The sequence below is a fragment of the Xiphophorus hellerii genome, chromosome 21 (genome assembly GCF_003331165.1).
Source record: "Xiphophorus hellerii strain 12219 chromosome 21, Xiphophorus_hellerii-4.1, whole genome shotgun sequence".
NCBI lineage: Eukaryota > Metazoa > Chordata > Actinopteri > Cyprinodontiformes > Poeciliidae > Xiphophorus > Xiphophorus hellerii.
The window spans coordinates 25,411,938-25,438,525 of record NC_045692.1 but is presented as its reverse complement, the minus strand read 5'-3'; the positions used below and the strand labels follow the sequence as shown (position 1 = coordinate 25,438,525).

The 26,588-nt window shown below is 42.9% G+C and overlaps 3 protein-coding genes and 1 long non-coding RNA gene across 21 annotated transcripts in view; 3 read left to right on the top strand and 1 right to left on the bottom strand.

Annotated features, from left to right (window-relative positions):
• The window catches only part of LOC116712098 (aspartyl/asparaginyl beta-hydroxylase-like), a 39,806-nt gene extending 24,392 nt beyond the window's left edge, over positions 1–15,414 (bottom strand). For 2 of the 12 annotated variants that reach the window (XM_032551945.1, XM_032551948.1), the window contains exons 1-8: positions 13,003–13,227; positions 12,873–12,929; positions 9,643–9,822; positions 9,499–9,543; positions 8,015–8,083; positions 5,274–5,315; positions 5,168–5,197; positions 4,342–4,386 (exon numbers count right to left, since the gene is read on the bottom strand). In XM_032551945.1, coding sequence (XP_032407836.1) covers positions 4,342–4,386; positions 5,168–5,197; positions 5,274–5,315; positions 8,015–8,083; positions 9,499–9,543; positions 9,643–9,822; positions 12,873–12,929; positions 13,003–13,096 — 562 coding nt within the window. In that variant the 5' untranslated portion in view covers positions 13,097–13,227. Of the gene's footprint in view, positions 1–95; positions 3,843–4,341; positions 4,387–5,167; positions 5,198–5,273; positions 5,316–6,521; positions 6,663–8,014; positions 8,084–9,498; positions 9,544–9,642; positions 9,823–12,872; positions 12,930–13,002; positions 13,248–15,191 lie in introns of those variants that run through there. The other 10 variants (XM_032551951.1, XM_032551952.1, XM_032551946.1 and 7 more) reach the window with 9 other exon arrangements.
• Positions 1–26,588, top strand: part of LOC116712074 (NACHT, LRR and PYD domains-containing protein 3-like) — a 1,065,068-nt gene that overhangs the window by 411,098 nt on the left and 627,382 nt on the right. The window lies entirely within an intron of this gene.
• On the top strand, positions 3,766–6,538 carry LOC116712194 (uncharacterized). The gene is made up of 3 exons (XR_004337463.1): positions 3,766–3,914; positions 4,363–4,515; positions 6,323–6,538. It is a non-coding gene; the product is annotated as an uncharacterized LOC116712194 (long non-coding RNA).
• The window catches only part of LOC116712078 (sodium channel protein type 4 subunit alpha-like), a 120,945-nt gene continuing 112,561 nt past the window's right edge, over positions 18,205–26,588 (top strand). Inside the window, exon 1 of the mRNA XM_032551855.1 lies at positions 18,205–18,954. The gene's annotated coding sequence lies outside the window, so the exon portion shown is untranslated. The remainder of the gene's footprint in view (positions 18,955–26,588) is intronic.

Below are 26,588 nucleotides of genomic sequence, written 5' to 3'. Positions count from 1 at the left end.
ACTGACTGCTACTGGAGATCCTTCCAGCCCACAGCAACATTTCCTTTTGGGAAAAGTGTTGTAGAATTTAAATAAATGGAAAAAGGAGCTTCAACTGAAGCCAAAACATTTTCTCTGTTTTATTAAAGTACAGACAGGAAATACATGAAAGCAGAAGAGAAACCTGACTGATGTGGTTTACAGGCAGCCGTCACCAGGAGGAACCCAGAGGATCATGAACTGAACTCCAAACATTTCACTACAAACTCAAAACAGCCAAGAATAAAATGAATAAAATAAAACAGAAATGAACTTAAACCAAAGCAATCCTAACAAACAACCACACAGAAACATGAGGTCATATCTTTATATTAAATGTATTATAATAAAGTTTCTACCTGTGGTATGTTCTAGTTTCAGTGCTTCTACATACAGAGTTAAGATGCTTTTTATTGATTGTTTAAAGACATGAAACTGACAAAAGTTGCCATAATTACAAGTTGAATGTTTGTGAACCAGCAGAAAGGAGCTGGAGCTCCTGATGCAGAGCTGTTGTGTAAACAATCATTTACACAACAGCAATATTCAAACGCAGCTGGTGTCTCTGCACTCAGCCCTCATGTCTGTTTTATACAGAGGTGGACAAACTTCTGCTAATAGAGGAGCTAATCTTTAGCTTAGCACTTTAGCTAACTTTGAAAACATTAATTTACTTGGTGTTTTGTAAACTCAGTTGAATAAAGTTCAACATCTGTGTTGAAGTTCTTGTTATTGACAGTTGAGCAATTTTAGCATTAGCTTCCGCTACATACTGTGTTAGTGTAGTGCCTTAGCGCTCCACTACTGCTTTAGGGTTAGCACAGCTAACTTTTTAGTTAGCAGTTCCTACCACTGGTTTTATGCAACATTTTTTAAAGGTACAACACTTTGTTGCAACCATGGGTCAACTTTTTCAGAAGTTGGGGATGTTTCCCAACGTCTTTGAGATCCAAAGATTCAACTTTTATTTTCTTTGGTAATTAACACATCAAAATCTTTCATTCTTCAATTGGCCCAAACTGGGATCAGAACAGCAATCTGGGAAGGTCTGTAAAGTTTTTAGGAAAAAACCCAGAATTTAATAAAATTTTATATTTGTTATGATCACTTTTATGATTATCCCCATTGATCATCCAAAACATGCAACTATGAAGAAAAATAAAGTGGCTAGGAGTATCTACATGGAGCACCAGCTGATACAAACCAAACACCAGAGTGGGGCTGATGGTAGAACGGTTGACTGGGTTTGAATCCCGACCTGGGGACCTTTCTGTACGTCTCCATGTGGATGGGGAGCATCCATCTGGAGAGTACCTGGGGGTACTCTCCAGATACCTGGAGGTACTCTGGCTCCCACGGTACGCCAGGTTCTCTGAAATATGTTTATTCCAAGTTTCCTTTAGCGCTACGTGTCCATGATTGGGTGTCCAATAACAGGTGACTTGTCTAAAGTGACAGCCCAATGACATTTTGAAATCTTCACTTATCTGTCAAAACAAAAGTATCTGATTCAACTTGCTAAAAGTTGGAGACAGAGGAGGACTGGTGTCATCCCTTGTACTAACCAGTGTAATACTGTACTGCTGAAGTGTTGATCCATAGCTGCTTTGCTGAGACGCTCTAGGTGGCAAACATTGTACCTCTTGTGGCACGTAAAAGTCAGTGCCAAGGGTTTTCTTGCATTTCAGGTTCACCAGTTTATTCAACTCTGACAAGACAATTAATGCACAAAACCCAATAACTCCCAAGTACACACAACAGTATTTACACAGACTCAGCCACAGCGGTCAAAAACTTATGTCCTTTTGGGTTCAATGCCTGCCTACCACCTGTCACCCCTCGGCTCGTATATTTGGGCCTACAGCCCATCTATGGAGACCAAACAGAATTTGGCTCTAATATCCCAACAGGTACAACACCTGCATGTATCCAAACAAACCCAACCCAGATAAACCTGGTTTTTAAACCAGGCGTTCATCAGTTTCCCTGGACTATAGAGTTGGAGCATCGTCCATTCATCAGTCAGTTTTTAGTCCCATCAGCAGCCATCTTGTCCCTCCTGATGGCTGCTGGAGCTAAAGCTTGGGAAGCATTGTACTTCCTCTCTGGAAGGTCTCGTCTCTTCATGTCGTTCTTTGTGGCATTTAGTTGCTTCTCCTTGGCCAACCTCTCTGCCTCCATCTTCTCCTGGAGGGCCTTCTCTCCAGCCAGCCGCTGTCTCTCCATCAGTTCCTTCTCTCTGGATAGCCTTTGTTTCTCCAACTTGTCCCTCTCCTGCTTCTCTCTTTCCTTCATCATCTGTTCCCTCTCCTTCCTCACTGCCAGGTCTTTCTCTGATCTCTCCTTCTCCTGAGCCCATCTAGCTCTTTCTCTAGCAATCCTCTCTCTCTCTTCCTTCTCTTTAGTTGCTCTGTCTATCTTTTCCTTTTCAGATTTTTCTTTGGCCATTCTTTCCCTTTCTCTAGCAATCCTCTCCAGTCTTTCTTTTTCGGCCTTGTCCTTGTCCAATTGTTCTTTTTCAGATTTGTCTTTGACAATTTTTTCTTTTTCTAGTTGCTCCTTCTGTTTGGCGATTCTCTCTCTCTCCTTACTAAGTTGTTCCCTCTCTATTCTTTCTTTCTCTGCTTTCTCCTTGGCGACCCTTTCTCTTTGGAGTCTCTCCTTCTCTAATCTTTCCTTTTCTGCTCTTTCTTGGCTTAATCTTTCTCTCTCCTTGATGAGGCGTTCCCTCTCGCTCCTCTCTTTTTCTGCCCTCTGTCGTTCCACTTGTTCCCTCGCTAGTCTCTCCTTCTCCAGTTTTTCCCTCGCTAGTCTCTCCTTCTCCGCCCTTTCCCTCGCTAGTCTCTCCTTCTCCAGTTTTTCCCTCGCTAGTCTCTCCTTCTCCGCCCTTTCCCTCGCTAGTCTCTCTGTCTCCGCCCTTTCTCTCGCTAGTCTCTCCTTCTCCAGTTTTTCCCTCGCTAGTCTCTCCTTCTCCGCCCTTTCCCTCGCTAGTCTCTCCTTCTCCAGTTTTTCCCTCGCTAGTCTCTCCGTCTCCGCCCTTTCCCTCGCTAGTCTCTCCTTCTCCAGTTTTTCCCTCGCTAGTCTCTCCTTCTCCGCCCTTTCCCTCGCTAGTCTCTCCTTCTCCAGTTTTTCCCTCGCTAGTCTCTCCTTCTCCGCCCTTTCCCTCGCTAGTCTCTCTGTCTCCGCCCTTTCTCTCGCTAGTCTCTCCTTCTCCAGTTTTTCCCTCGCTAGTCTCTCCTTCTCCGCCCTTTCCCTCGCTAGTCTCTCCTTCTCCAGTTTTTCCCTCGCTAGTCTCTCCGTCTCCGCCCTTTCCCTCGCTAGTCTCTCCTTCTCCGCCCTTTCTCTCACTAGTCTCTCCTTCTCCGCCCTTTCCCTCGCTAGTCTCTCCTTCTCCAGTTTTTCCCTCACTAGTCTCTCCTTCTCCGCCTTTTCCTTCTCCAATCTGTCCCTCTCCTCCTTTTCCAGTCTCTCCCTCTCCGCCCTTTCCTTCTCCACCCTTTCCTTCTCCGCCTTTTCCTTCTCCACCCTTTCCCTCTCCACCTTTTCTCTCTCCAGTCTCTCCCTCTCCGCCCTTTCCCTCTCCACCCTTTGCTCTTCTATCCTCCTCTCTTCCCTCAGTTGCTCCTGAGCTGTTTCCAGGTCCTTCATCTTCTGTGCCCAAGCCTCCTCCCTCTCCTGCTCCTCCTCAGCCAGGAGCGCCCGGATCTCGGCCAGTGCGATCCGAGCGATCCTCTTGGCCTCCATCTTCTCGTGGATCAGCCTGAGCTCCTCCCTCAGAGCCGAGCGCAGCTTGACGCCTCGGACCAGAGGACCCGAAGTCTGAGCTGAAAGATTTCGGCCGACCGGTTAGAAAGGATCATCTTCCACAGACACAGCAACGAGGATGTGGGAGACACGTTAGTATTTATGGTTTCAACTGAAAACTAACATGAACTTGAGTGACATCTTTTTGTTTGTTTCACTGACTGGAAACTTAGACATGATACTAAAGGTGCCTGTTGTCATCACACTATAACCATGCCCATATCACTAAGGACTGTTGCTAAGTGTTCAAACGTTACAGTTAATAAGATATTCAGCTGTTGGAGGAATCATCTCTACTTTGATCTCATCTGCCTAGAAGACATTGTCCCATAACCTTGTCCTTCAACCCTACCAAACAGTTGACTGGTTCTGTCATGACCTTTAACCTTCTACAGCGTGCAACAATTAGGATCAATTAGTGATGCTAATTATTTCAGGGAAATCATCCATTACAGTTAATGAAAGCCAAGCATCAACATTTTCACACTCTGGTTTCTAGGCAGCAGTGGATTTTAGTACCTTTGGTTTGGTTCGTTTCAGCCTCCCCTGAAGTCTCTCCTGGTGCTGAGAGCAGAAACAACTCGTCAAACTGCTGATCATCTACATTTACTCTCACGCTGAACACAAGCCACCCAACCGTCTCACAGGCGAGCCTCAGTGAACCTCTGCATTAGAAACAAGCCCAAACCGAAGGTGAGTGAAAGGCATTCTGGGAGCTAACCATCTTATCTCCAAAGATCAACAACAAATCAAAATGCTAACCGTTCTGCTTTCAGCATGAACAGCTCATGATTAAACATACCGAGCGGCAAAACAACAAAACCATGCGATTCAATGCATGACAGGAACTCCATGCAGATCAAGAACCATCATGAACATTTCCTGACAGCGATCCATCAAGAAATCAGCTGACGATCAGAATCAGCCACATTCAGCCCAACTGGCCCCAACTGGTGGCCAATCGGCCACGTTCAGCCCAACTGGTGACCAGTTGGGTAGAAAATCAAAACTCCTCTCTCTTTGTAACCCATAAACTCACCATAAACTTATTAAGGACCAAAACCCATCAGCAGATTTCGGTGCAGCCATTCATTAATACTGAACTGAACTGAATCCTGTCTTTGTGGCTCAGGAGAAACAAAACAATCAACTCCAAACTCCAGGATGTTAAATACGGCAAGCCGTTAGACTCACAATGCCTTTTCTACAAACACCTACTAAAACATTGGTTAGTTTACTGTTAAACGGGTAAAAATAAAGCATAAACTGTTGCAGAGGTTGAAGGTGTTTCCAGCTGAATCAGATCCAGCAGACATGGAGCGCTGTTAATAAACTCCATCGTTACCTCTGCGCCTCCCTCTCTTCTTCTCCTCCTCTACGGAGTTCAGAAACAGAAACACGCATCAGGTGAGCGCGGCGCTCCAGACAGACCCAAACCCAGCCAACTGTACCTGTTCTGATCCGCTCAGAGCTTCCTCTGAACCTCCTCTGATCTGAGGGGAGAGAGCTGCGGCTTTAGCTCAGAAAACAGGATGAAACAGCAGCAGATGAAGTTCAGGAAGGTTAAAGGTCACGGGAGGGATATCAACAAGGATGCAGCTGGTTTCAGGTTTAATAAACGAGGTTAACCTTATTGGTCATAAAACATGAAGCCCAGTGTAAACACACCAACCATGCAGTTCATAGAAAGGTCTGATGATGTCATTCAGGTGTGAGAGACTAAAAAAACCTGCAGATTTCACTGAGACGATGAAGAAAGAGACGTTAACGCCTGAAACTAAACTGATTTAAAGAGACGGATCATGTTGAAGCAGCCAACCAATCAGAACGCAGCAACATGTGCATTAATGTAAAAACAGAAAAACGTTGATTTGATCCTAATGAGCAGAAGATTTTAATGTTAATGCTGTTGACTAAAAAGTATTTCTGATTTGTAGCTTTTTGTTTGTTGCATCTAGTCGTTACAACACGAAAATAAAGTCTCATAATATGACAATAAAATGAAAATAAACCAAGAATAAAGTCGTAATAAAGTCATTTCATTTTACATGACTTTGGTCACGTTAGATCTTGATTATCGAAGTTTTTATCTCATTAAAACCAATTTTTTCTCATAATGTTAAAACTTTTATCTGGTAATATTGCCTCTTTATTTTCCTAATATAAGACTTTACTCTAAAATTATTAAAATTCTAATATTATTGTTATAATTCTTAGCCTGGTCCTAATAGTCTGTCGTACTGAAACAACAAATTGCATACATATTTTTTTTTTATTTAATAACTCAGTAAATAAAATAAAATAAAATCTGACATAAAATCATGTGACATTCTGAGGTTATTTGACATAAAACTTTTAATTTTAGCTTAAATATTAATTATTTTTCTTTCTAATCAGCTTGTATGAAGATAAAAACTGGTTGTAATATTAAAAGTGACCAAATAAAACAGTTTTCATCTCTTCCTCTTCAGTTCTCCTTGTTTGTTGTATTTGTCTCCAGAACCCAGTCCGCCCAGTCTGCCCAGTCCGGTCCTGCAGTGGGAACTGGAGCTCCGACTCAGACCTGTTGGATCTGGTTCTACGCCGTCAGACCGCCTGCTTCCTGTTCTACTGGTTCTGCAGGTCCAGAATGACCCCTTTGACCTCCACATCCCCTGTGGAGGCCTCCTGCCCTTCCTCCTCCTCCTCCTCTTCCTCACCTCGCTGTGCGGGGGGAGAAACTACATCATAAAGGAAGGTGAAGAAGCCATAGATCCAATCAGAGCCCTCCTCTGCTAAAATGTTCAGAACCTCCTCGAGCGACTCGGCGTTGGCGCTACGGCCGCCATCTTTGGTCAGGCCTGACGAGAGAGAGGGAGAGAAAAGGAGGGAGAACGGGATGGAGGGGAAGATGGAGGACTGGAAATAAGGAGGAGATGAAGAAAAGAAAATGGCAGGATGGAGAAAAGGACGACTGGAACGAAACCAGGATGAAAAAATAAAGAAATGATGAATGAGGGAGAAAGATAGAAAGTTAAAGATGATCCAGAAACATCAGGAAAACATTTTCTCTCAGTCTCGTCTCGTCAGCTGAGCCGGTACAAACAGCGCCCTCTGCTGGTCACAGGCATACTTCACCTTCCTCTGGTCTCATCAGAAACTCCTCCTGATCAGATGCAGCTTCTGGCTACAGAAGAGCTGCAGAGATTCAATCTCAGAACAACTAAACGTCACCGGACCGTAAAACAGTCAGTTCAGCCCGACCGGACCGGACTGGACTGGACCGGACCGGACACACAGAGGAGGAAAAACACGTCACACAATCTGAAACTACACAAAGACGCTTCATTTCTGCTCTTACTGCTCTAAAGTTAAGGATGAACATTTCAGACCGATATTAGCCTAACCTTTGACCTCTGACTCTGCTTCAGTTAAACACCCAGTAATCCTGCATACGGTCACATGACCAAACAGAAACACAAACTGTTCATGTCGGCCCAGTTTCACTGATCAGACTGACGATAACGTTCATTTTGTGCATCCATGTCAAAGGTCAACTTGATTCAAATCTCTTGGAGTTCCACAAGGATCAAAACTTGGCCCTGTTGCAATAAGCAATAAATCAATCAATCACATGATAATTTAAAACAAGATCAATAATTTCCATTTGCATGATTTATCATTTTTCTCCTACCAAAAACTGGATGATAAAAATCTTCAGCCTGCTGTTTAAACTTTTTCTCAGTGTCCATTTTATTTGTTGTTTTATTTGTCCTGGATGTTTAAAATGTCTCCCAGCTCCAGAGTTAAATTAAAGTTTATACTTTATTGATCGTTGAGAATCTGTTCTTGCATTATTATTATGCCGTTATTACCATTATATTAATTGAAAATAGTTTGAAAACAATATTTTCCTTCTTGGCAGTGATGATGTTATGGGCCTTTGCACAGCCGTGATATCAGTGATAAATTGAATCTTTTTCACCGCGATGCTCATTGATTTTTATCAATAATTGGTGAATCTCCAGTCCAGTCAGCCTCCAACTTTCCAAACCTCATCAGCAACGACAGAAACACTGGAGGACGTTCATGTGTCTGAAGGTTCGACCAGCCGGTGCTGTTAGTCTATGAAGGATGAGCTCAGGGGTTAAAGGTCAAACCCAGGCCTTCATGTAAACCACATCAGTCGTTTAGGAAGGAGAAATGGACTTGCCGAGCAGAACTTTGGCGTCCTCCACGTCGAAGTCTCCGTCTCCGTCCGTGTCGTAGGCGGCTAGTTTCCCTGAGGAAGAGGAGTTTCCACAGTGGGATGGAGGTCAGGATGAAGGCTTCCACATTAAATCGGTTAAACAGTTTAACTTCCTGACTGTCAGAAGATCCAAGTTTGTTCAGTTAGCATGTACGCTAACCGCTCAATCTGAGATCAATAAATGATTTAAAGCAGATCATTTACAACCGTCAGCCTGAGGTGGCTATGCTAACTAGCCTTAGCATTCCTGGCAGACTCTGCTATCAGGAAGAAGCTGCAGCATAACAGAGAGAAGGGGGAGGTTGGGAGAAGCACATATACAAGCGTGATAGGCAGCACTAAGACCCGCCTCCTGGCTCTGATTGGTTGTTTTATTGATAACAGGTAGAAAACGGTTACAGAGTTTGAACCAGATGAAGCTAAAACTCACTTGTGGAGTTTTGAGTGTATTTACAGAACAAGAAGGTTTTTCTGAGTACATATAGTACAGACCAAAAGTTTGGACACAACTATGTGTCCAAACTTTTGGTCTGTACTGTATTTATATAAATGTTTTCATTTTTGTACAGTTTTGGCTTCATTGCTGCTCCGACTGTCGTTCTTTCAGCATGTCGACTTTTTTGAGTCTCTATACTCCAGTTAACGATTAACCGATGACTAAATCAGCTGATTATTTCAATAATTAATTCATTAATTATTTCAGCCCTAGTTGAATATAAATTCTCTTTTTCATATTTTTCAAGTATAAACAGTTGAAAATCATGAATCATTTTCCACCTGCTGCTCTGTAACAGGCGACATAAATTCAGTTTCTATCTGTGTGAGACGAAGCAGAAGTTCTTCACGTCGCAGTTCGTCTGCACTGGAAACTTTCAGAGTGAAAACTAACTAACTGAAGATGAAACTGACAAGTTTGTGAGTTTATGAAGTTGTGAAGTGAAACTGCAGCTTTCTAAATACAAACATGGATATTTTTACAGTCTGAAACGTTTTTCTCCGTGCGAGATGTGAAGTTTGACTGGCTGGTGATGAAAGACGAAAAACGTTTAAGAGTCATGAGATCAAAGGAGATGAAAGAGCAACACGACGCAGAGAGGAAGGATGTGGTGAGGATGACTGCGGTCATCTGTCAGCCTGAACCTCCAGAGAGACAGCTGCAACCACAGAGTCAGAACCAGGTCAAACCGGGCTGAACCGGGTCAAACCGGGCTGAACCGGGCCGTTCAGAACCTGCAGGCTGCAGAGAGGAAGCTGAGGCTTTATTGATGCAGACAGGCTGGAGCAGTCTGTCTCCAGAGCCGCTCAGTTCCTCTTATTTCAGTCAAACTGAACCGCAGTGAGATGTTTCGGTCTGATGGCGGTTCCCTCTTCGTGAGCGCTAAGCTAACCCGCTAACTGAGCCCTGCAGGAACCAGGCTGAGGGAAAACGGGGCAAAACGCTTTCATACCTTGCAGAACTTCAGAAAAGTTCATACGAAACTCCTGCGCCCTCGCTGCATGCAGAGGAAGAGGAAGAGGGATGAAGGCAGAGGAGCAGAGCGGTTAGAGACGTCACAGAGCAGCGGCTCGGCCCCGTGTGGCGGCCATCTTACCCAGGACTCTGTCGTAGTCCACGATGTCAAAGTAGAAGACGGCCACGGAGCTCCAGACACCCAGCAGAGCCACGACCATCAGCCAGGTGAACATGGAGAACCTCGGACCGCCGTCAGCCACGCCGGGTCCGGCTTCGGCCCGCTTCCCGTTCTTATGCTCCACAGGAGCCGGCCGGCCATCTGCACACATCACCAGCAAACAAAATCACAAATCTACTGATTTATCTTCTATAAACCTATAAACCCCTGGGTGGACCTAGCCCCACCTTCGAGGCGCAGCTCCTCCCCCTCTCAGCTCCTTCAGACTAGCCAGCAGCAATTAGCAAACCGCTGCTGGAGCTGCTGAGCTCATGACAGGAGCTACTGCTCAGAGCAATGCTGGTAAAACATTAAAGGGTTAATAGTGGGGCCATTCAGAAAGAGCAGGAGCTTCTTAAAGAGACACAGACCCAATTTCAAGGCGTTAAATTTAGAGTAAAATTTCTTTTAAGTCATATTTTATATGCACAGTGATTTTATAACAACTGAAGGTAACATAGTTACTGTATTGTGCTATGAAACGCCACGCTGTGCCTGGAAAACACATAAAACCGCCCCTTTAAAATAACAAACATACTTTTCTATGTCATATTTTGACAGATTATTTGGTTTTTCCTTCTTCTGATGAATCAATAGATTTTCTCTGAGCTTTAAAGGGAATCAAACCCAAACATCAGAAAAAAAACTTCATTATGAAACATCTTTAATCATTTTCATTAACCTGAGATGTTTTTCTGATTCCCTGCAAACCTCAAAGGTTTGTTTGATAAAAAGGCAGAAAAATTAAAAACTGTTCAGAGAAATCCTCAAACAGAAAAGCGTGGATACCGTAAGATGCTTTCAGGCTACTTGGGAGAATCCAGAAGATGATGATGATGTCATGGCTTTGCAGGCTTCTGATAGGCTAACTAATAACTGTACATCCTGACCCAGAGCAGCCAGACATGCAGAGAGATTCAGACCCAGAACCTCTGGGACCATCTGCTCTGCCTGTAGAGAATCTGAAAACGGAGATTATTCCAGGTCAACGTCAGACTCTCAGTTCAGCAGGAACTTTATTTATCCCAGAGGGAAACTATGATGCTGCGGGCCGGAAGGAGCTCCAGCAGCAGTCAGTCTAGCAGCAGCTCTGGAAAGGCCTCTGACATGCTAACAGCTACATATCCAGGCAGCAGAGATGATATTCCACAGCAACACTCCCTGGATGCCAATCCACCTCCTTTGCTTTTGCAGCACCGCTTTAAAGCTGCAGTATGTCACTTTTATGATAATTATATATTATTTTTACATATTTATTAAAACTATCATCATATTGTGACAGAAAGACATGAGACAGATAATCTGTGAAAACAAATCTCCCAATGCTAACTAGAAACAACCAATCAGAGGCAGGAGGCGGGTCTTAGCGCTGTCAATCAACTTCCCCCTTGGTCTCTTTTACGCTGCAGCTAGCATAGCATGTTGTGAATGCTCAGTCTAGTTAGCATAGCCTCTGATGACAGCAGATAAACGGTTTTCCTGTAACATTAAGTTGTTTCTCCACCATTAGCACATTTGGCAGCAAGCACATGGGGTTGATTGATAGCACTAAGCCCCTCCTCCTGGCTCTGATTGGCTGTTTTTGGTCAAAGAGGTACATTTCTTCAGGCATAGCAGATTATCTTCTGCCTCATAACAACATGGCAACCGTTTAACAAACCTGTAGAAAGATATTTTTTAAAGCGTTACTGCGGCTTTAAATGTCCAGCTGGACGCTGCAGCCAGACCGATGCGGCCAGCTGGACAGCCAGGCGGTGAACCGAGGCGTTCTCAGTAACCAGCGTTTCTCTGACAGCCTGACTGACTGTTATGGCGAAACGTGTTCAGGGTCATGAGGAGAACTGATGAAGGTCGTTCTGACCCAATCGGGTCGCTGCGATTTATCAGCACAAATGTGAATAATCATTTCCTCCCATTGAAGACGTTCTGGTGCTAAAGATGAGACGGACATTTCAGGATCTAAAATGTTAGTTTTTATCCTTTATTAGACATCTTGGTTTAATTTTTATTGCGTAAAGCAGAACCGGAACCATCCAGTGAGTTCCCCCAAATAAAACGGGTTTGCTTCCTTTACAATAACGTTCAAAGATTAAGCGACCCACATCCTGATCTTAGTGAACAGCATCAACCAGAAACACAGAACAGTTTCAAAAGAATGAGGAAGTAACGGCTTTTCATCAGAAAAGGCAAACATGTAAAAACCTTTGAATGTTTCAGATCTACTGTCACATAATCAATCATCTACAGCAGATCAATCGCTTTTCCTGATCAATAATGATTTCCTTCAGAGGTTTGTAATCTGATGAAGTTTAAAATGATTCTTCATCAGAGGAACGCTCTGTAACGAAGGCACTAAAAAAGTTTCTTAACTCAGCCACAAAGAGTTTATAACTCAGAGTTTATAAACTCAGAGTTTTTATAAACTCGGTTCTGACTGCTGCTCTGACCCGATTGGTTCCTGCTGTGGCTCAGATTCAGGAGCTTCAGAATAAAACCTCAATCTAAACTGGAGTTTAAAAATCATTCCTGACGTTCTGATTGGTTGCTGGTGTCCATGTGATCCCGCCCAGTACCAATGGAGACGGTTCTTTGTTCTGGACCAGAACTCAAACAGAACCAGTAGTTTTGGTGGAACTGGAGTCAAACAGAAATCAGATCTGGAAACATGAAGCAGCATTTCCACCTAACTGGACCAACTGGTTCCAGTTTGGCTGTTATTTCCTGTTTCCTGTTTTGGACTGGTTGAAATGCTAACTGGAGGCGGGCTCATGGAGACCAACAGCCAATCAGAATGCTTAAAACTCCTGATTCAGTTTCACTTCTGACTGCTGATAAGAACCAGTTGGACTGGTACCAGTGGTCGTTTATCACTGGTTCTTTCTGGTCCACTGAGCAGAACACAGAGAAATAGACCAGAACCGGTTCTCTACTGGACCAGAACCCAAACTGCTCCCAGCAGGACCTGGGTCGGGTTGACGGTCCGGTTGGACCAGGAATAGAGAGAGCAGCTGTTCAGGACCGAAATATCTGCAGCTGATACCAGCAGCTGTCCGTTTGGACTCCTACGGGTCAGAACCAGCACCGGTTCTGACAGGAACCCAGTTAGAAGTAAAAGCAGACCAGAACCAGAACCAGAACATGCTGAGGCTCACCGGGTTCCTGGGCCGACGCCTCCTCCACCGGACCGACCTGCTCCTCGTTAACGCCTCCTAAACGAGCCCATCAGTCAGACCCAAACCCAACAGAACCAGAACCAGAACCTGCTTCAGCTGCCAGGCCTACCCGTCTCCTGAAACACCTCCTGCTCTTCCTCCTCCTCCTCTTCCTCAGCTTGGATCTCCTCCACAAGAGGCTGGGAGGAGGCGCAGCGCTGCATGGCCCACCAAGCAGAACGGGTCGGACCAGAACAGAACCAGAACCACACAGATATTACTCCAGAACCTCAAAGATCCTTCAGCTACCTGGAGCTCAGAGAGCTGGTGATGAAGAGGGAAAAGCTCCTCCTCTTCCTCCAACAACAGCTCTGAGTTCACAAAGCATCAGAACCGAGCCAGAACCCGGTCCGGAACCTGACCCGGTTTATTATTAGAGCTGACAAAACCCAGAGACGCTCCAGGAGAGCCTGGGATGCCGCAGAGCGACCTTGACTCTGATTCTCCTCCTCTGTCGTCGCTTAGCAACAGAAAGCAATAAAAATAAAACCAAATAAAATAAAAATCAGACAAAAGAAAATAAATTTAATTCAAATAAAGAAATGAAAATAAAAATTTTAAACTAAAATCAGATATAAAATAAAGACAGACAAAAGGAAAAGATATTAAATAAAAAAAGAAATAAAGAGACAAATAAAAACGGAAAGTCAGAAAGAACTCAGTTCTGCTACAGAACCAGAACATTTTACTGGTTCTGGACTCGACCCAACAGGTCAAAGGTAAAGATCATGGTATTTATGCAACATACAGGAAATTATAATGAGTTGGTTCAAAAACATACATACACCCACAAAACTAAAATATTTCATTATGTAGTTAACCAAGAACTACATACGGTACCACCTGGTACCAAACAGTACCAGCTGGTACCAAACAGTACCAGCTGGTACCGGATTTATGTTTGTCAACAACAGAGCAGAGATGAACTTCAACACCTACAGCCTCAGTAAAAATAACTGAAGCTAAAGACAGAAATCAACCAGCTACACCTACAGCTTCCTGTGTGACCTCTGACCTCCAGCGCTGGGCCTGGTTGGAGCCATGCAGTCTGAGCTGATCACAGGTGAGATCTGTGAAGTGACAGGATGTTCCCTCATGTAAATGAGCTGCAGCTCAAACACACCCTGCTTGTTTTTAGCTTTTAGCATCGATAGCAGGAGGGAAGGAGGTCAACCTGAGGGGGTCAACCTGAGGAGGTCAACCTGAGGGGGTCAACCTGAGGAGGTCAACCTGAGGGGGTCAACCTGAGGAGGTCAACCTGAGGAGGTCAACCAGAGGAGGTCAACCAGAGGAGGTCAACCTGAAGGGGTCATCCTAGGAAAAACTGCCCCCCCAAAAACCAATTCCACTCAAAAATACTTTATTTATTTCTCCTATAACCCAAGTATCGTCAGTGAGTTTTTGTGCTAGCAGATCCATATCCAGGGAGCAGAGGTGATGCTCCATCAGCTCTGCTTCTCCACCTCCTTTGCTTTTGCCGCTCCTCCTTAAATCTCTGCCCGCCTGCATGGTTAATATTTCCTGAGTATTGAATTATTTAATGTTTAAAGTGAGCGGGTCGGTGTTTCTGGAAGCACTACAGACGCAGTGAAGCTTTTCAGAGAGTCACAGGAAACAGAGTCCTAACAAACATGACTGAGGGTCAACAACCTCTCCGGACACGTTAACAGTAACGCATCTGCTTTTTCCTCCATTATTAAAACAACCCGCATCATTACTCAGATTATTAACACAAAGCATCCTTTAAAAAACACACAACATCCAGCAGAGACTGCGAACATCCAGCTTAGCCTCTGTTAGCAGCCTCAACACAGCTGGTAGCGGCGCTAGCTTAGCGCCTAAACTGACTCCATTGGAAACTCTGGTCATTTTAGAAACTCTCCTTCGTGGTTAAAATAACAAACAGAAAATGGAAATTATGACTGAAAAACTATAGCATAAAACACCCAGAAGAATTCGGCGTTACCGGCATCAATACATTTAGATATTTCTATTTATTTTCTGAAGTTTTTCAGCTGTTCTGATCGCTAATTAGGAGGTAGTTTTAGCCTCAAAAACAATAATCTAAACATCTGAAAGAGAGAACTGAAAGCCGAAATAAAGTGATTCATAAGTATATGGACATCATCAGGTTAATATGTTTGTTTTTTTCTGTAATCACTTCAAAAGAAAAAAAACTTTAAATCTCCAAGTCCTCTAATGGACTTTCGCTTGAAGGCGCGTCTCGAGCGCAGAGTAAAAAAAAACAACATAACCAACCTCTTTTACTGTGAGTTTTTGAATTCTTCTTCTGCGCCATTTCTTCCTGAGTTCCCCGCTGTTTGCTTCCAGCTGAGCAGCAACAACATACACCTCCAACCCGCCGGAAAGTCCTCTGTGACCGGACTGAGGCTGCGGCTTTTCTGCCTCTCAGTGATGAAATGACCAGTTCCACAAAAATCTCCTCTTCGCTTGGATTCCAGCAAAGCCGAAGTCCATGGTAACCATGACTGACTTCGGTCCGACCAATCAGAGTCCCAGAAATAGCAAGGAGGCGGGTGTTAGGGCGGGTTCTCCTCTGGCCCGACCAATCAGATTGAGAGGCAGCTTCCCAGTGTCGCCTCTTTTCTTTGGAAAGGAGGGAAAACGTGGCAGAAGGAGGAGAGGAGTTTTAAACATCTGGGGCGGAGAATCCTATTAATGATCACACACCGCTGCCTCTATTAAAAATATTTTAATTACAAGTAAGAAGAAACAACAACAAATAATAAGAATTCAGCATTAATTTAATTAGAATGTATAAAACCGTATTCTGACCTGAGCGATTCACCGTTGAGTTTTTTTCACGTTTATTAGCCGTTATAAAAATAAGACATCTCATATCTTTATTAAGAGCTTTACTTTAAGTTCATGCTTTCCTCAACTATCTCACGTTACCTTATTTACGTTTAAAGTTAATAAATCAAATAACATTCGGACAGGAGAATATTGATTTTAATGCACCGATAAGGAATTTTAACTAAATAAATTTTAAAAATATGCTTTTCCAACACACATAAAATGTTGTACTTACATATTATATCCGCATGAGGGCGCTATTGTAAAATCCCATGTAAGAAAAATCTCAGTCAACAAATTCTAACTCTTTATTTCACAGGTGTCCAGCTCCAGACCTGGAGGGCCGCTGTACTGCCCTGCAACCTTTAGATGAGCCTCTGCTGCAGCACCTGAACAGAATAATGAGGCCATGAAGGTTCTGGAGAACCGGTCCACACCAGCAGGAGGTCATTAAGGTTCTGGAGAACCGGTCCACACCAGCAGGAGGTCATTAAGGTTCTGGAGAACCGGTCCACACCAGCAGGAGGAAATGAAACCGTTTGATTCCAGAGTTTTGTACCTGAGGCTCACCTGCAGGACAGAGACTGGAGTTTGACTGCTCTGCTTTATTTCTTTTTAAAGAAAACAAATGTTATAATATGAGACCAGATAAATAAAAAATGATAATTAATCCATAAATCTGAACCGGCTGTATTTGACAGAGTCTGGACCCAGAACCCGGTCTGGGCTCCTTGTGCTTCCTGTTCGGTTCTCTCATTTCCTCTGGACGTTTTCCTACATTTTTATTTGCTGATTTCATGATCAAAATGTTTTTTATGAGTCTCTGTTGAACAGTTCCAACCTTCACATTATTTCTGTCTTCACATGGAAAATGGATGAACAGGTTATCATAATTCATCCATCTTCTAACACCTAATGGGTCAGGAGGAGCTGCTGCCTCTCCAGCGAGAGGCGGGGTCACCTGGACAGGTCACCAGTCTGTCGCAGGGAAACACAGACATACACAGGACACACAACCATGCACACACACACACACTCACTCACACACACCTAGGGAGAATTTAGAGAGACCAGTTAACCTGCCAGTCATGTTTCTGGACTGTGGGAGGAAGCCGGAGAACCGGAGAGAACCCGGTACCATGCACAGGGAGAACATGCAGACTCCGTGCAGAAAGACCGCGGGCCAGGAAAGGTTGTCATAATATGTCAGCATATTTCTACACATTTCTATTGTTTCTAAATCTGTTCTGAGTTTCTCTGTAAATGTGAATCATCAGACCAACCATAACCTCCTGTTTGAATGTTATCAGCCCGTTAACAGAGGAACAGGAGGAACATATGAAACCAAACGGTCAGTAGCATTTGAACCAGGTGTTACAGTCCATCTTTAAGTTTTCCTATTACATTTTTTCCTTCCACTCATCTTTCCATCAGCCCGGTTGGATGCAGCACTCTGTGGGCAGCCATCTTTAGAAACAGCTGTAGGACAGCTGTCATGTCAGCCGTCTCCCTTTTTCATTTAATGCACAAATTTAACATTTTCCCACTGAGTTACAAAAATAAACAAAGTTTATGTTTGTTTTTGGGAAAATCCGCTTGAAGTCCGACATGATCCCAGCAATAGTACCTAAAAACGAACAGCAGGGGGAGACAAAAGCTGTCCAGGTTATGGGTTGAACTGTAAAATAATGTTTATGGACACAAAATGTCACATTAGCGCTGATTATACTGGGATATATGAATAAATGTAGAATCATAGTTCTATCTATTATGAAGTTCCTGATGTTTGGTGCTGATTTTATCTTGGATGACTTGGAACTTTAAATGTCTGCAGTTTATACAAATAAAAACAGATGGCAGCAGAAGTACAGCAACGACAGATACAATAAAAAATAAATAAAATAAAAATAAAGAAACTGGAAAACAAACAAAAAATAAAAACTTCTACAAACGATAAACTTAAAAATCAAACAACATACAAGAGGACAAAATGAAGACAAACAAACACGGAAGGTCAAAACTGCTACAACTAATAAAATTAAAATAAACAAAAAGAAAAAAGCAGAAAAAAGTAAAAAGTAAAAAATTAAAGAAAATTTTCAAGAAAATTAAAGAAACAGACATTAGAATTAAAAATAAATAAAATCCAATAAAATAAAGAGTAAAAAAGAAACAAATCAATAAATAAGAACTAAATTAGATAAAAAAGGAAAATAATTAAAAAACAAAACAAAAGAGAAGTTAAAGCTAACAGTCACTAGAATAAAAAATAATTTAAAAAACAACCAAACAAACTCAGAAGTTAAACTGTGGACTGATTGATTGATTGATTGATTGATTGATTGACTGACTGACTGACTGACTGACTGACTGACTGACTGACTGATTGATTGATTGATTGATTGATTGATTGATTGATTGATTGATTGACTCGGTTCGGTTCTTCTTCTCCAAGCTGCGGTCCGGCAGGTCAGACAGGAGGCGCTCTGCTCCAGAGGAGTTCTGGTTCTGAAGAACCGATAAAAAGTCCAGAAATCCTGCGGCTCCTTCATGTTTCCTGGTTCAGGAGGAAACTCAGCCCAAACTCTCCAAGCCGTCCCCGGTCATCCCAGCGCGAGAAAAACGGGATTTATGTCCCAACCTCGCGATACTCTCCTCCCACCTCGCTCTCTCTCCCTCCCCGCACCGGGGGCGATCAAGCGGCGGGGATGACGGGAGAGTGTCCGGACAGCCCCAGCAGCCCGCGGACGCCCCGACACGCACCAAGCCCTGCGCTCCGTCTGCACTCAGCGCGGCTCCGGTTCTCCTGCTGCGGAGGGAAATCTGACCCGGGAACCTCCGGAACCAGCTCGGGACTTCCTACCTGTTCAGCCATCAGCTGCCCGACCCCCCGCTGAGGACCCGCGGACACCCGGCCGCCTGTTTGTGGAGTTACCGGAGTTTTTGAGCGGGGCGATGCGGGAGCGGGCGGAGTGAAGCCGCCCGCCCGGTGCGCACTGCCTGTTCCCCGGGTGGAGAGGCGCGCAGCTCCCCGCCGCTCCTCTTCATCACCGCTTCTTCATCGGTTTGGATTTTAACCCCGCGGGTCGGCCGGAGCAGTCCGCCCATGGATCCGCCGCTCCGCGCCTCCTGTGCGGGTCAGTGAGCGGGACGCAGCGGGATGTTGTGATTTAAACCCGCAGCTTTTACCGCAGGACTTTCACATGTAAGTAACATTTATTCTCCTCATTCTGGCTGCCGAGGCGGCGCGTCTGGGCGCGAACTCTGACCTTTGGCTTCATCCTGGAAACTAAAACCAGCAGAAATTCAGAAATATTCGCTTTTATTTCGTGTTTTGTTTCCTGGTGAAAGTTTTAAAATCACTTAAAGCAGAAAAATCCAACAGAATCAAACTTTTACGCACAGAAATGGGTTTTTATCTGAAACATCTCCAGCCCGGACTGCGGTTCCGGTTCGGACGCAGTCAAGGCGCTGAGTCTCCTGCGCAGCTCCGAGCCTCTCCTGAGACTCGGTTCCTACGCGACCGAGCCCAGCCGCGCCGTGCTGGGCCGAGCCGAGCCGAGCCGAACCGCCGCTCTTTCCATTAATTAAGCGGCTGTTTGTTTGCGCTTCTGCTCGTCACTTTCTGGTCTGTTTACGTCTCCAAGCGGACAAACTTCTGCTTTTAGGTTCTGATTTCCATAAGCTGACATTTACTGAGGTCCGGGAATATTCAGAACTAATGTCACAAACTGCTGGGCTGCAGAGAGACAGCTTTATTTATCCTGGAGGTGAATCTTCTTCAGGTGTTTCTGGGCAGAAATAATCAAATCCGGCAATAAAATAACAACAGAGATGAAATATGTTACATTTCTTCCCGTTGATGTTAAAGTTTGTGTTTCATATTGAATTCTTGGCCGTTTATTCACGACTGAAGCAGATTTGTTTTGCTGTTGGGAGAAGAAATGAAGCGTGAAGGCTGACCTTTAACCTTCTAGATGTTTCATGTTCTGCAGCCTCTTTTTATTTGTCACATAAGATGAAAGAGAAGCTGCAGAAATAATCATATTTACATTTTATTTTATTAAATGAGAAATCAGAGCTCTAAGCATCCATCAGGTTATATATTCTGTTATTTTTCATAAATCTATATAATTACTTTATCTGTGCAGATAATGTTAAGAATTACCTGATTAATCTGTTAATATTGTCATATTATATACAATCAGTAAATGTTTCCCTTAATCTGACCTTCTATTATATTACAGATTAATAAATGCTGATATTTATTATCTTCTTATTGATATAAATTTAAGTGAGTTTAATTTCCTTTAATATTAAAGGTTTAGCTGACAGTAGAAATAAGCAGATTTGTGTAAAATTTGCAGTTTTTCTGTATTTGAGTTGCTGGGAAACAGAATTATTGCTTGGTTTTCCTCCGTCTCGACTCCGGGCGGTCCGGTTTGTCCGGATCCATCCGGTGGGAGAATCCCGACGGGAATGTTTCCCTTCAGGTGGATCTCGGTGAGGAGACGTCCGTTAGGATGAGAACCAAGCAGAGAAACACGATGTGACGACCGTAAACAGCCCGGACTCACGCTCGGCTCGGCTCGGCTCGGCTCCGTCCCTCTCAGTCTGGATCTAAATCCCCGTCAGGAAAACCGACCCTGATGCTTTCAGGGTGGAGGAATATTTTTAAAGGTTGGGATTGTTTCTGAGTTTCTCCTGCTGAATGACAAACTGCTCCAGTCTTTGCTCTGACTCATGTTTTGTTTTGTTTTTATGATAATTCAGAATTTTATGCCTGTTTTTGTTTGGAGATTAGAGATAAAAACTCAGATTTTTTTAAAGTAACATTAATCTGTGAGTGATTTCAGACAATTTGAGTTTTGATTATTATTTCAGAACAGATTTATGAAAAATATCTGAAAAATAAACCCAGAGCCTCATGAAAACAATCTGACGGATACAGAATTTTGTAATATGTTCCTATAATTATATCAGTTTATAACTACGTCTGATTAGGTGCCACATTGAGTCATATTGTGATATATTGGCTTAATGCATTGTATCGAATTTTCCCCTATTATGATATTATCATATATGGTGTCATACAGAATCATATTCTACTGAATCATATCGTCATGTTGAATCAGTTCATTCTTAACATGAACAAGTTCTAAATCATTTCATCCAGGTTAATAAAACATTCATTCTTTCATAATTCAAAGCATTGTTAAGTAAATTAAATTTATTCCATTATTTTGTCTACTTACTCAGTTCAGTTTATCCGCCATATCTTCCACCTACAAACAATGAAATGAAGAGGATTAGTTCAATGTTCGGTGTAAATTCTGCTGATTAATGCGCTATAGTTCAGTTTGAAGTGAGTGGAGAACCAGATGTTACATATCTGGTTCCCACAACACCTACAGTTTGAAGAACACAAAGCAGTAGCTCAGTGTTCACCTTGAAGGAAAATGTTGCTGCAGCTGCTCTTCTATGTGGAGCGGCAACGATTCAAGGACCTCCATTTTAAAAACACCTCGATGCTTCGCTAAATTACGTTTTGCTATCTAGCGCTGTGTTTCAGCCGGACGATTATTAGTGTTGCGCAATGCCCCTTTCCCGCCAATGCTAAGTGCGGTTAGCAGCTAAGGACGGAGACGGAAAGAAGCGCCGCTAAGAAAGAGACAGAAAATGTGGAAAGTGAGGAAACATTTCAAACTAAACGGAAACGGAAACACAGCAGGAAACATCCGCTGCGCTAACAGGTAACTTTTATCTGAGTATCAGCGCAGAACCCGGCAGGTAGCATTTCGGCTAACTTTACGGTTACTAACTGATCAACAAGAGTAAAGAAGTGAGTAAAAATTTTAAAAATAGATTAGAAATATATATTTTATAAATATTTTTCATACTTTTAACGTGATACGGAAAACGATATTTGAATCGTTTTGCATTTTAAACAATACAAAGTTTTCTTGTTAAAAATTACTAACATTTTCTCTTTTATATTAGTAGCTACCAGAGAACGGCTCCATTTCTTATTCATTAATTGTCAGAATAATCGATAGATAACTTGATTCAATAATCGTTCACTACGCATCGTTATCAATCATTTCCCCCTAACATTTGGTGTAAATGTTTTATCCGTTTCCTAGCAGAGCTGTACTCACCTCATGTACAAACTGGCGTTCAGTTCCGCTAATGAACTTTTTTATAAAGAGTTTTCTGGATCATAAGCCGCACTGTATCTAAAGTTTGGTTCACAGGCGCGATTTTCATGCCGATTTTTATCTGGATTTCCCCTTCAGACAATCTTAAAGACGGTCATGAGGATATTCGTGTTGAGTTAATCGGGGATATTATATGTATTCTAAAACTTTAGCCGTTGCTTCCAAATCGTCGGCCATGTTTGTTTACACTGAAATCCCGCGAAATTATGCGAGATTTCCTGTTTGACATCGCGAGAGAAGTCGGTCCCTGGCGACGCCAGCTGGACCAAACCTGTTCCATCTGGTTTTATCGTCATGTTTGGTCTCTCAGGTTTTAAACATCAACTGAGAATTTAAAACTCTTCCCAGGTATGAAGTGATGTAGTATGAGATAATTAATATTGTTACCAAACCATGTCTTCTAAATCCCATCAGGCTTTTAGAGTTAAAAACAAACTAAAACTAAAACAATGAAGTAAAGCAGCTGCAATCCAAGAAACTCCATCTGATTTACAGAGGAAGTAAAAGGTTTTTTTTTCATTAAAATATCAGGTTTGCTCTGCAGGTTTATTGAAGCTTGTAATTCCAGTGCAGGTCATTCTTCTGACCATCCCAGCCCGACTGCTGTGGTTCTGGTCGTCCCTCTCCCAGGTGAGCGGTGGGCGGGGCCTGCTGGCCTCAGGTGCCGCTGAGGTGGCAGGATTTAAATAAAGTTGTGGAAAAGAAGAGGCGCGTGGTTTCCAGATCTGCAGCGAACCGTCAGCAGCTGCTGTGTCAACCTGCCACAGGTGTGTGAGTGTGTGTGTTTTGGTTTGCATGTGTGTGGAGTGTGTGGACGCATCTCGGAGTGTTTGTTCAGAGCAGCAGACCTGAACGTTTATAATGCAGACAGCAGCAGCTGTTTGGGCAGATCTGAGATCAGATTTCTGCTTTTATCTGAAGAGCGGAGCAAACAGAAACCACACAGGTTCTGGTGATGATCAGAACCCGGTTCTCTGGTTCTGGTTGTGAGGAGGCTAAGCGTGATGAGAGGTTTTCCTGGAACTGCAGCAGGAAGTTCCTCGTAATGTTTTGCGCCTCCAGAAACCACAGCGCGGCGATTCCTCTGCTCACGACCAGCGGCTGAATATCCGGGTCGGATTGGGTCGGGTTCCTCTCAGGCTGCTGCTGCTTCAGAGGCTCAAAGCTTCATGAGGAGTTTAGATTTAATAACTTAGGATTTTCAGGTTTTGTTAATTTTAGCTGCAAAAATCAAACGGCCGCTTTTCATTCCTGCAGATTTACAGGATTTCAGTTTAAAATGGAACGTAGTGAAACATCTTTCTGCAATGACAGATCTCTGATTCACTCATCCATCCGTCCATCCATCCATCCATCCATCCATCCATCCATCCATCCATCTTAATGATGTTTATCCAGTGAAGTTGTTATGGTGATTTTCTCCTCAGGGAAGACAATAAGTGTGTTAGATTTCCTCTGTGTGTGTGTGTGTGTGTGTGTGATGTATTTATAGGCAGCAGTCGGTTCTGTAAAGTTTTGGACCGGGTTCAGAGGTCCATGTCTGCAGAGCTTTTAACAAACAACTTCAGCTAATTATACAAAACAAATCTGAAAGCTTTTATTCAGTTATTAGAGGAAAGCAGTTAATTATATTCCAGCCGCAGCGTTTCAGACGCTCCTTCCCTCCAGCTCCAAACTTACATAAGCGACAGGTTTTAATGGGATAAAACAATCAGAGAAAGTGCTGCGGCGTTTAGAGCCAGCGCCGACTGCTTTTGTCAAGGCGTCTGGCGGCGCTGGCGGTCCAGAGGCCGCCGCCGCCGCCGTGAGTCACAGCAGAAATACCAGAGCAGCATGTGTCAGCCGTAATCCACTGTCAACGATCCTCTAAAGTGACTGTTCACGGCAACAGACGGCGGCTTAACCAGGAACAAAGGAGGCCGGGAGTAAATCCTGATGGACCTCCAGAACCGGGTCTGGTACTGCTGACTCAGCTCTCTGGATCACTCTGCAGGATTTAAGTTCCTGTCCAGTTAAAATCTGGGCTTTTATTTTGTTTGGACCATCAACTTCCTGTCACTAGGGGTGCACCGATTCATCGGCGCCAATTTTCTTAATTTTATGAGATCAGCTGATGAGGGACCAGAAATTATTCTAGAGTAAAAGTAAAAAGTTTCCGTCCGAGAAATGACTCGAGTGAAAAAGTATCTGATAAAAAGTCTACTGATCAAATTACCAATCATTTAATATTTAAAAATTACATAAGCAGACTAAAAAATATAAAGTTGTTTAGAAATGTTGGTATTTTAAGAACCAATATGACAATAATTCAAATAAGAAACAAAAAATATCAGAATCAGGAAAAAGGAACATTTTTCCAAATCAGTTTCTTTCAATAAAACAAATTATGAAACTTTAACAGAAACTGCAGGTGTTTGAGTTTCTGGTTAAAACATGTTTGATTTTCATTCAGTGGGAAGAAAAAGTTTAACTCAGGAGTGAAAATACTTTAGAACAAAATTACTCAAGTAAAAATAAAAAGTTCAGTGAAGTAAAAATACTCCTAAAAGTACATTTTAATTTTATTTCTGTTGCCAAATTTATCAAAGTTTCAGTCAAAACAAATCGACCAAAATCTGAATCAGCAGGTTGGACTTTTTAAAGATCGTAATCAGGGATCGGCCAGAAAACTGCAGTTGGTGCACCGGTCGGTGCTGGTCCGGTCGGACCCGGTCCGGGTCCTGCTATCGGACAGGACCGGTTCCGTAAAACGGGTCAGAACTTCCCGTTGTTGAGCTCAGATTAAACCCGCTCGGCTCATTCGGGCTTTTCCATAACATGACATAATGTGTCCTACAACAGATTCACCCCATTCAAAATAAGAGCATGAATATAAACGTTTAGCTGCTCTGAGTTCTTAACAGTTGATAAAACTTCATCACAAATGTTGAACTTTATTTCACTGAAAGTTTTGTTCATATTGAAAATTCAGCTAAAAATCCAAAACACTGGCATTTTATTTGATCTTCTCCTGACTGATACCTTTCTGCTGTTTCTGATTCTCTGACTGGAAAACCCTGAAGTTTGTTTTTCTGTGTATTGAAGCCACATTAAATGTTTGGAGGTGATTTTATCATGGCTGTGTGAACTCTGCAGATCTAAATGCACCAGAGATTCAGTGAACCATGTAGAAAAATCCAGATTTCTGCAGTTGGATCCTGGATGTTTTCAGTAAATGAGGTTATTTGATCAGTTTTCTGCTGTTTTGTGATTTAACCGCGGATGTGGAGGAAGAAATGAGTCTTCATGTTGAATCTGATCCGGTTGAAGCCCCTCAGCAGGTGAACTCGACCTCCTGCTGAGTGGTTAAACCTTCAGGGTTAATGAAGAACAGCTGCAGCGGCCTATTAAAGGCCGCTAAAATCACACACGGACCCACAACGCGCCGCCTGCGTGCGCCGGCCTGAAGCGACCCCCGGCTGACCTTGAACTCGCTCGCTCTGTTTTAGGGTCTCATGATTTACCAGCAGCACATGGAGGAGCTCCAGTCAGCGCGCCTGACGCTCCTCTTCCTCCAGAGACTAAAACATTTAGAGGTGATTTTATTCCAGAAATTCGTTTCCTGGAACTTTTCTGTCATTTTTCAGGATTTTCTGATTTTCTCTCCTGATCTTCATCAGCTTTCAGCTCGTTTATATTTAGCCTGAAGTTTCTCCTCTGGCCTCGTGTGTTTAATTCACTCTGAACCTCCTGCGGTTTATTCAGGATCAGTCAGGGGTGTTCAAAGTGTGGCTCGGGGGCCATTTGGGGCCCTAGGAATGAGTTTGTGTGGCCCCTGACTGCAGTTTAAAAATGGTGCAAATTTGATTGGTAAATAAAACCTTTAGTTTTTTAGTGAGCCTGAGTATCTATTGGTGAGTTCAGCTGCCAGATGAGCTCAGATTGTGTTGAGTCTTAACATGTTAAACATTTTAACCCAATGAATTGTTTTTTCTTTATTACATAAGTTCCACCAGGAACCTTTTATTTGTGCGTTTCTGGTACGACTTTAAATCTGACGTACAGGAAACATCCGCTAACAGCAAAGCTGCTTCTTGACTCTCATGACTTTTTATCCAATAATTTAACAGCAAAAACTGTTTTTGATCAGAAATGTATCTTATTTTGTTGGTATATAGTTTATGATTAATTCATTAAAATTAACTTGATTAAGTTCCAACGTCACCCAAAACTAAAGCTTTTAAAAAGAAACACTTTTTAAAACTGTTTGTCTGTAAAGACGGTCTTTCTTTAATAATTTTAAACATATTTCCTTCAGGAAGCAGTTTTTAATTTATATGTTTTTATTTTAAATGTTGACAGAAACGATTAATGTCGCCGTTAAAATTCACGCTAAGAAAAAAAGCATTTAAAAGTTTGGCTGTAATTTCTGGAGTAACTTTTTCAATCAAGTAATCGGTGAAGTAACTAACTTACTTTTCAAAAGGTTAACCATAAGTTAGTAGTCGGATTACATTTTCACGGTTACTATGGCAACAGTGGACGTGATGAACCCGGATGGATCAGATATTGGTATCGGCCCAGATGTTCTGATCGGTGCGTCCTCCATGTTTCCATCTGACCCAGACCTCCAGAACCAGAA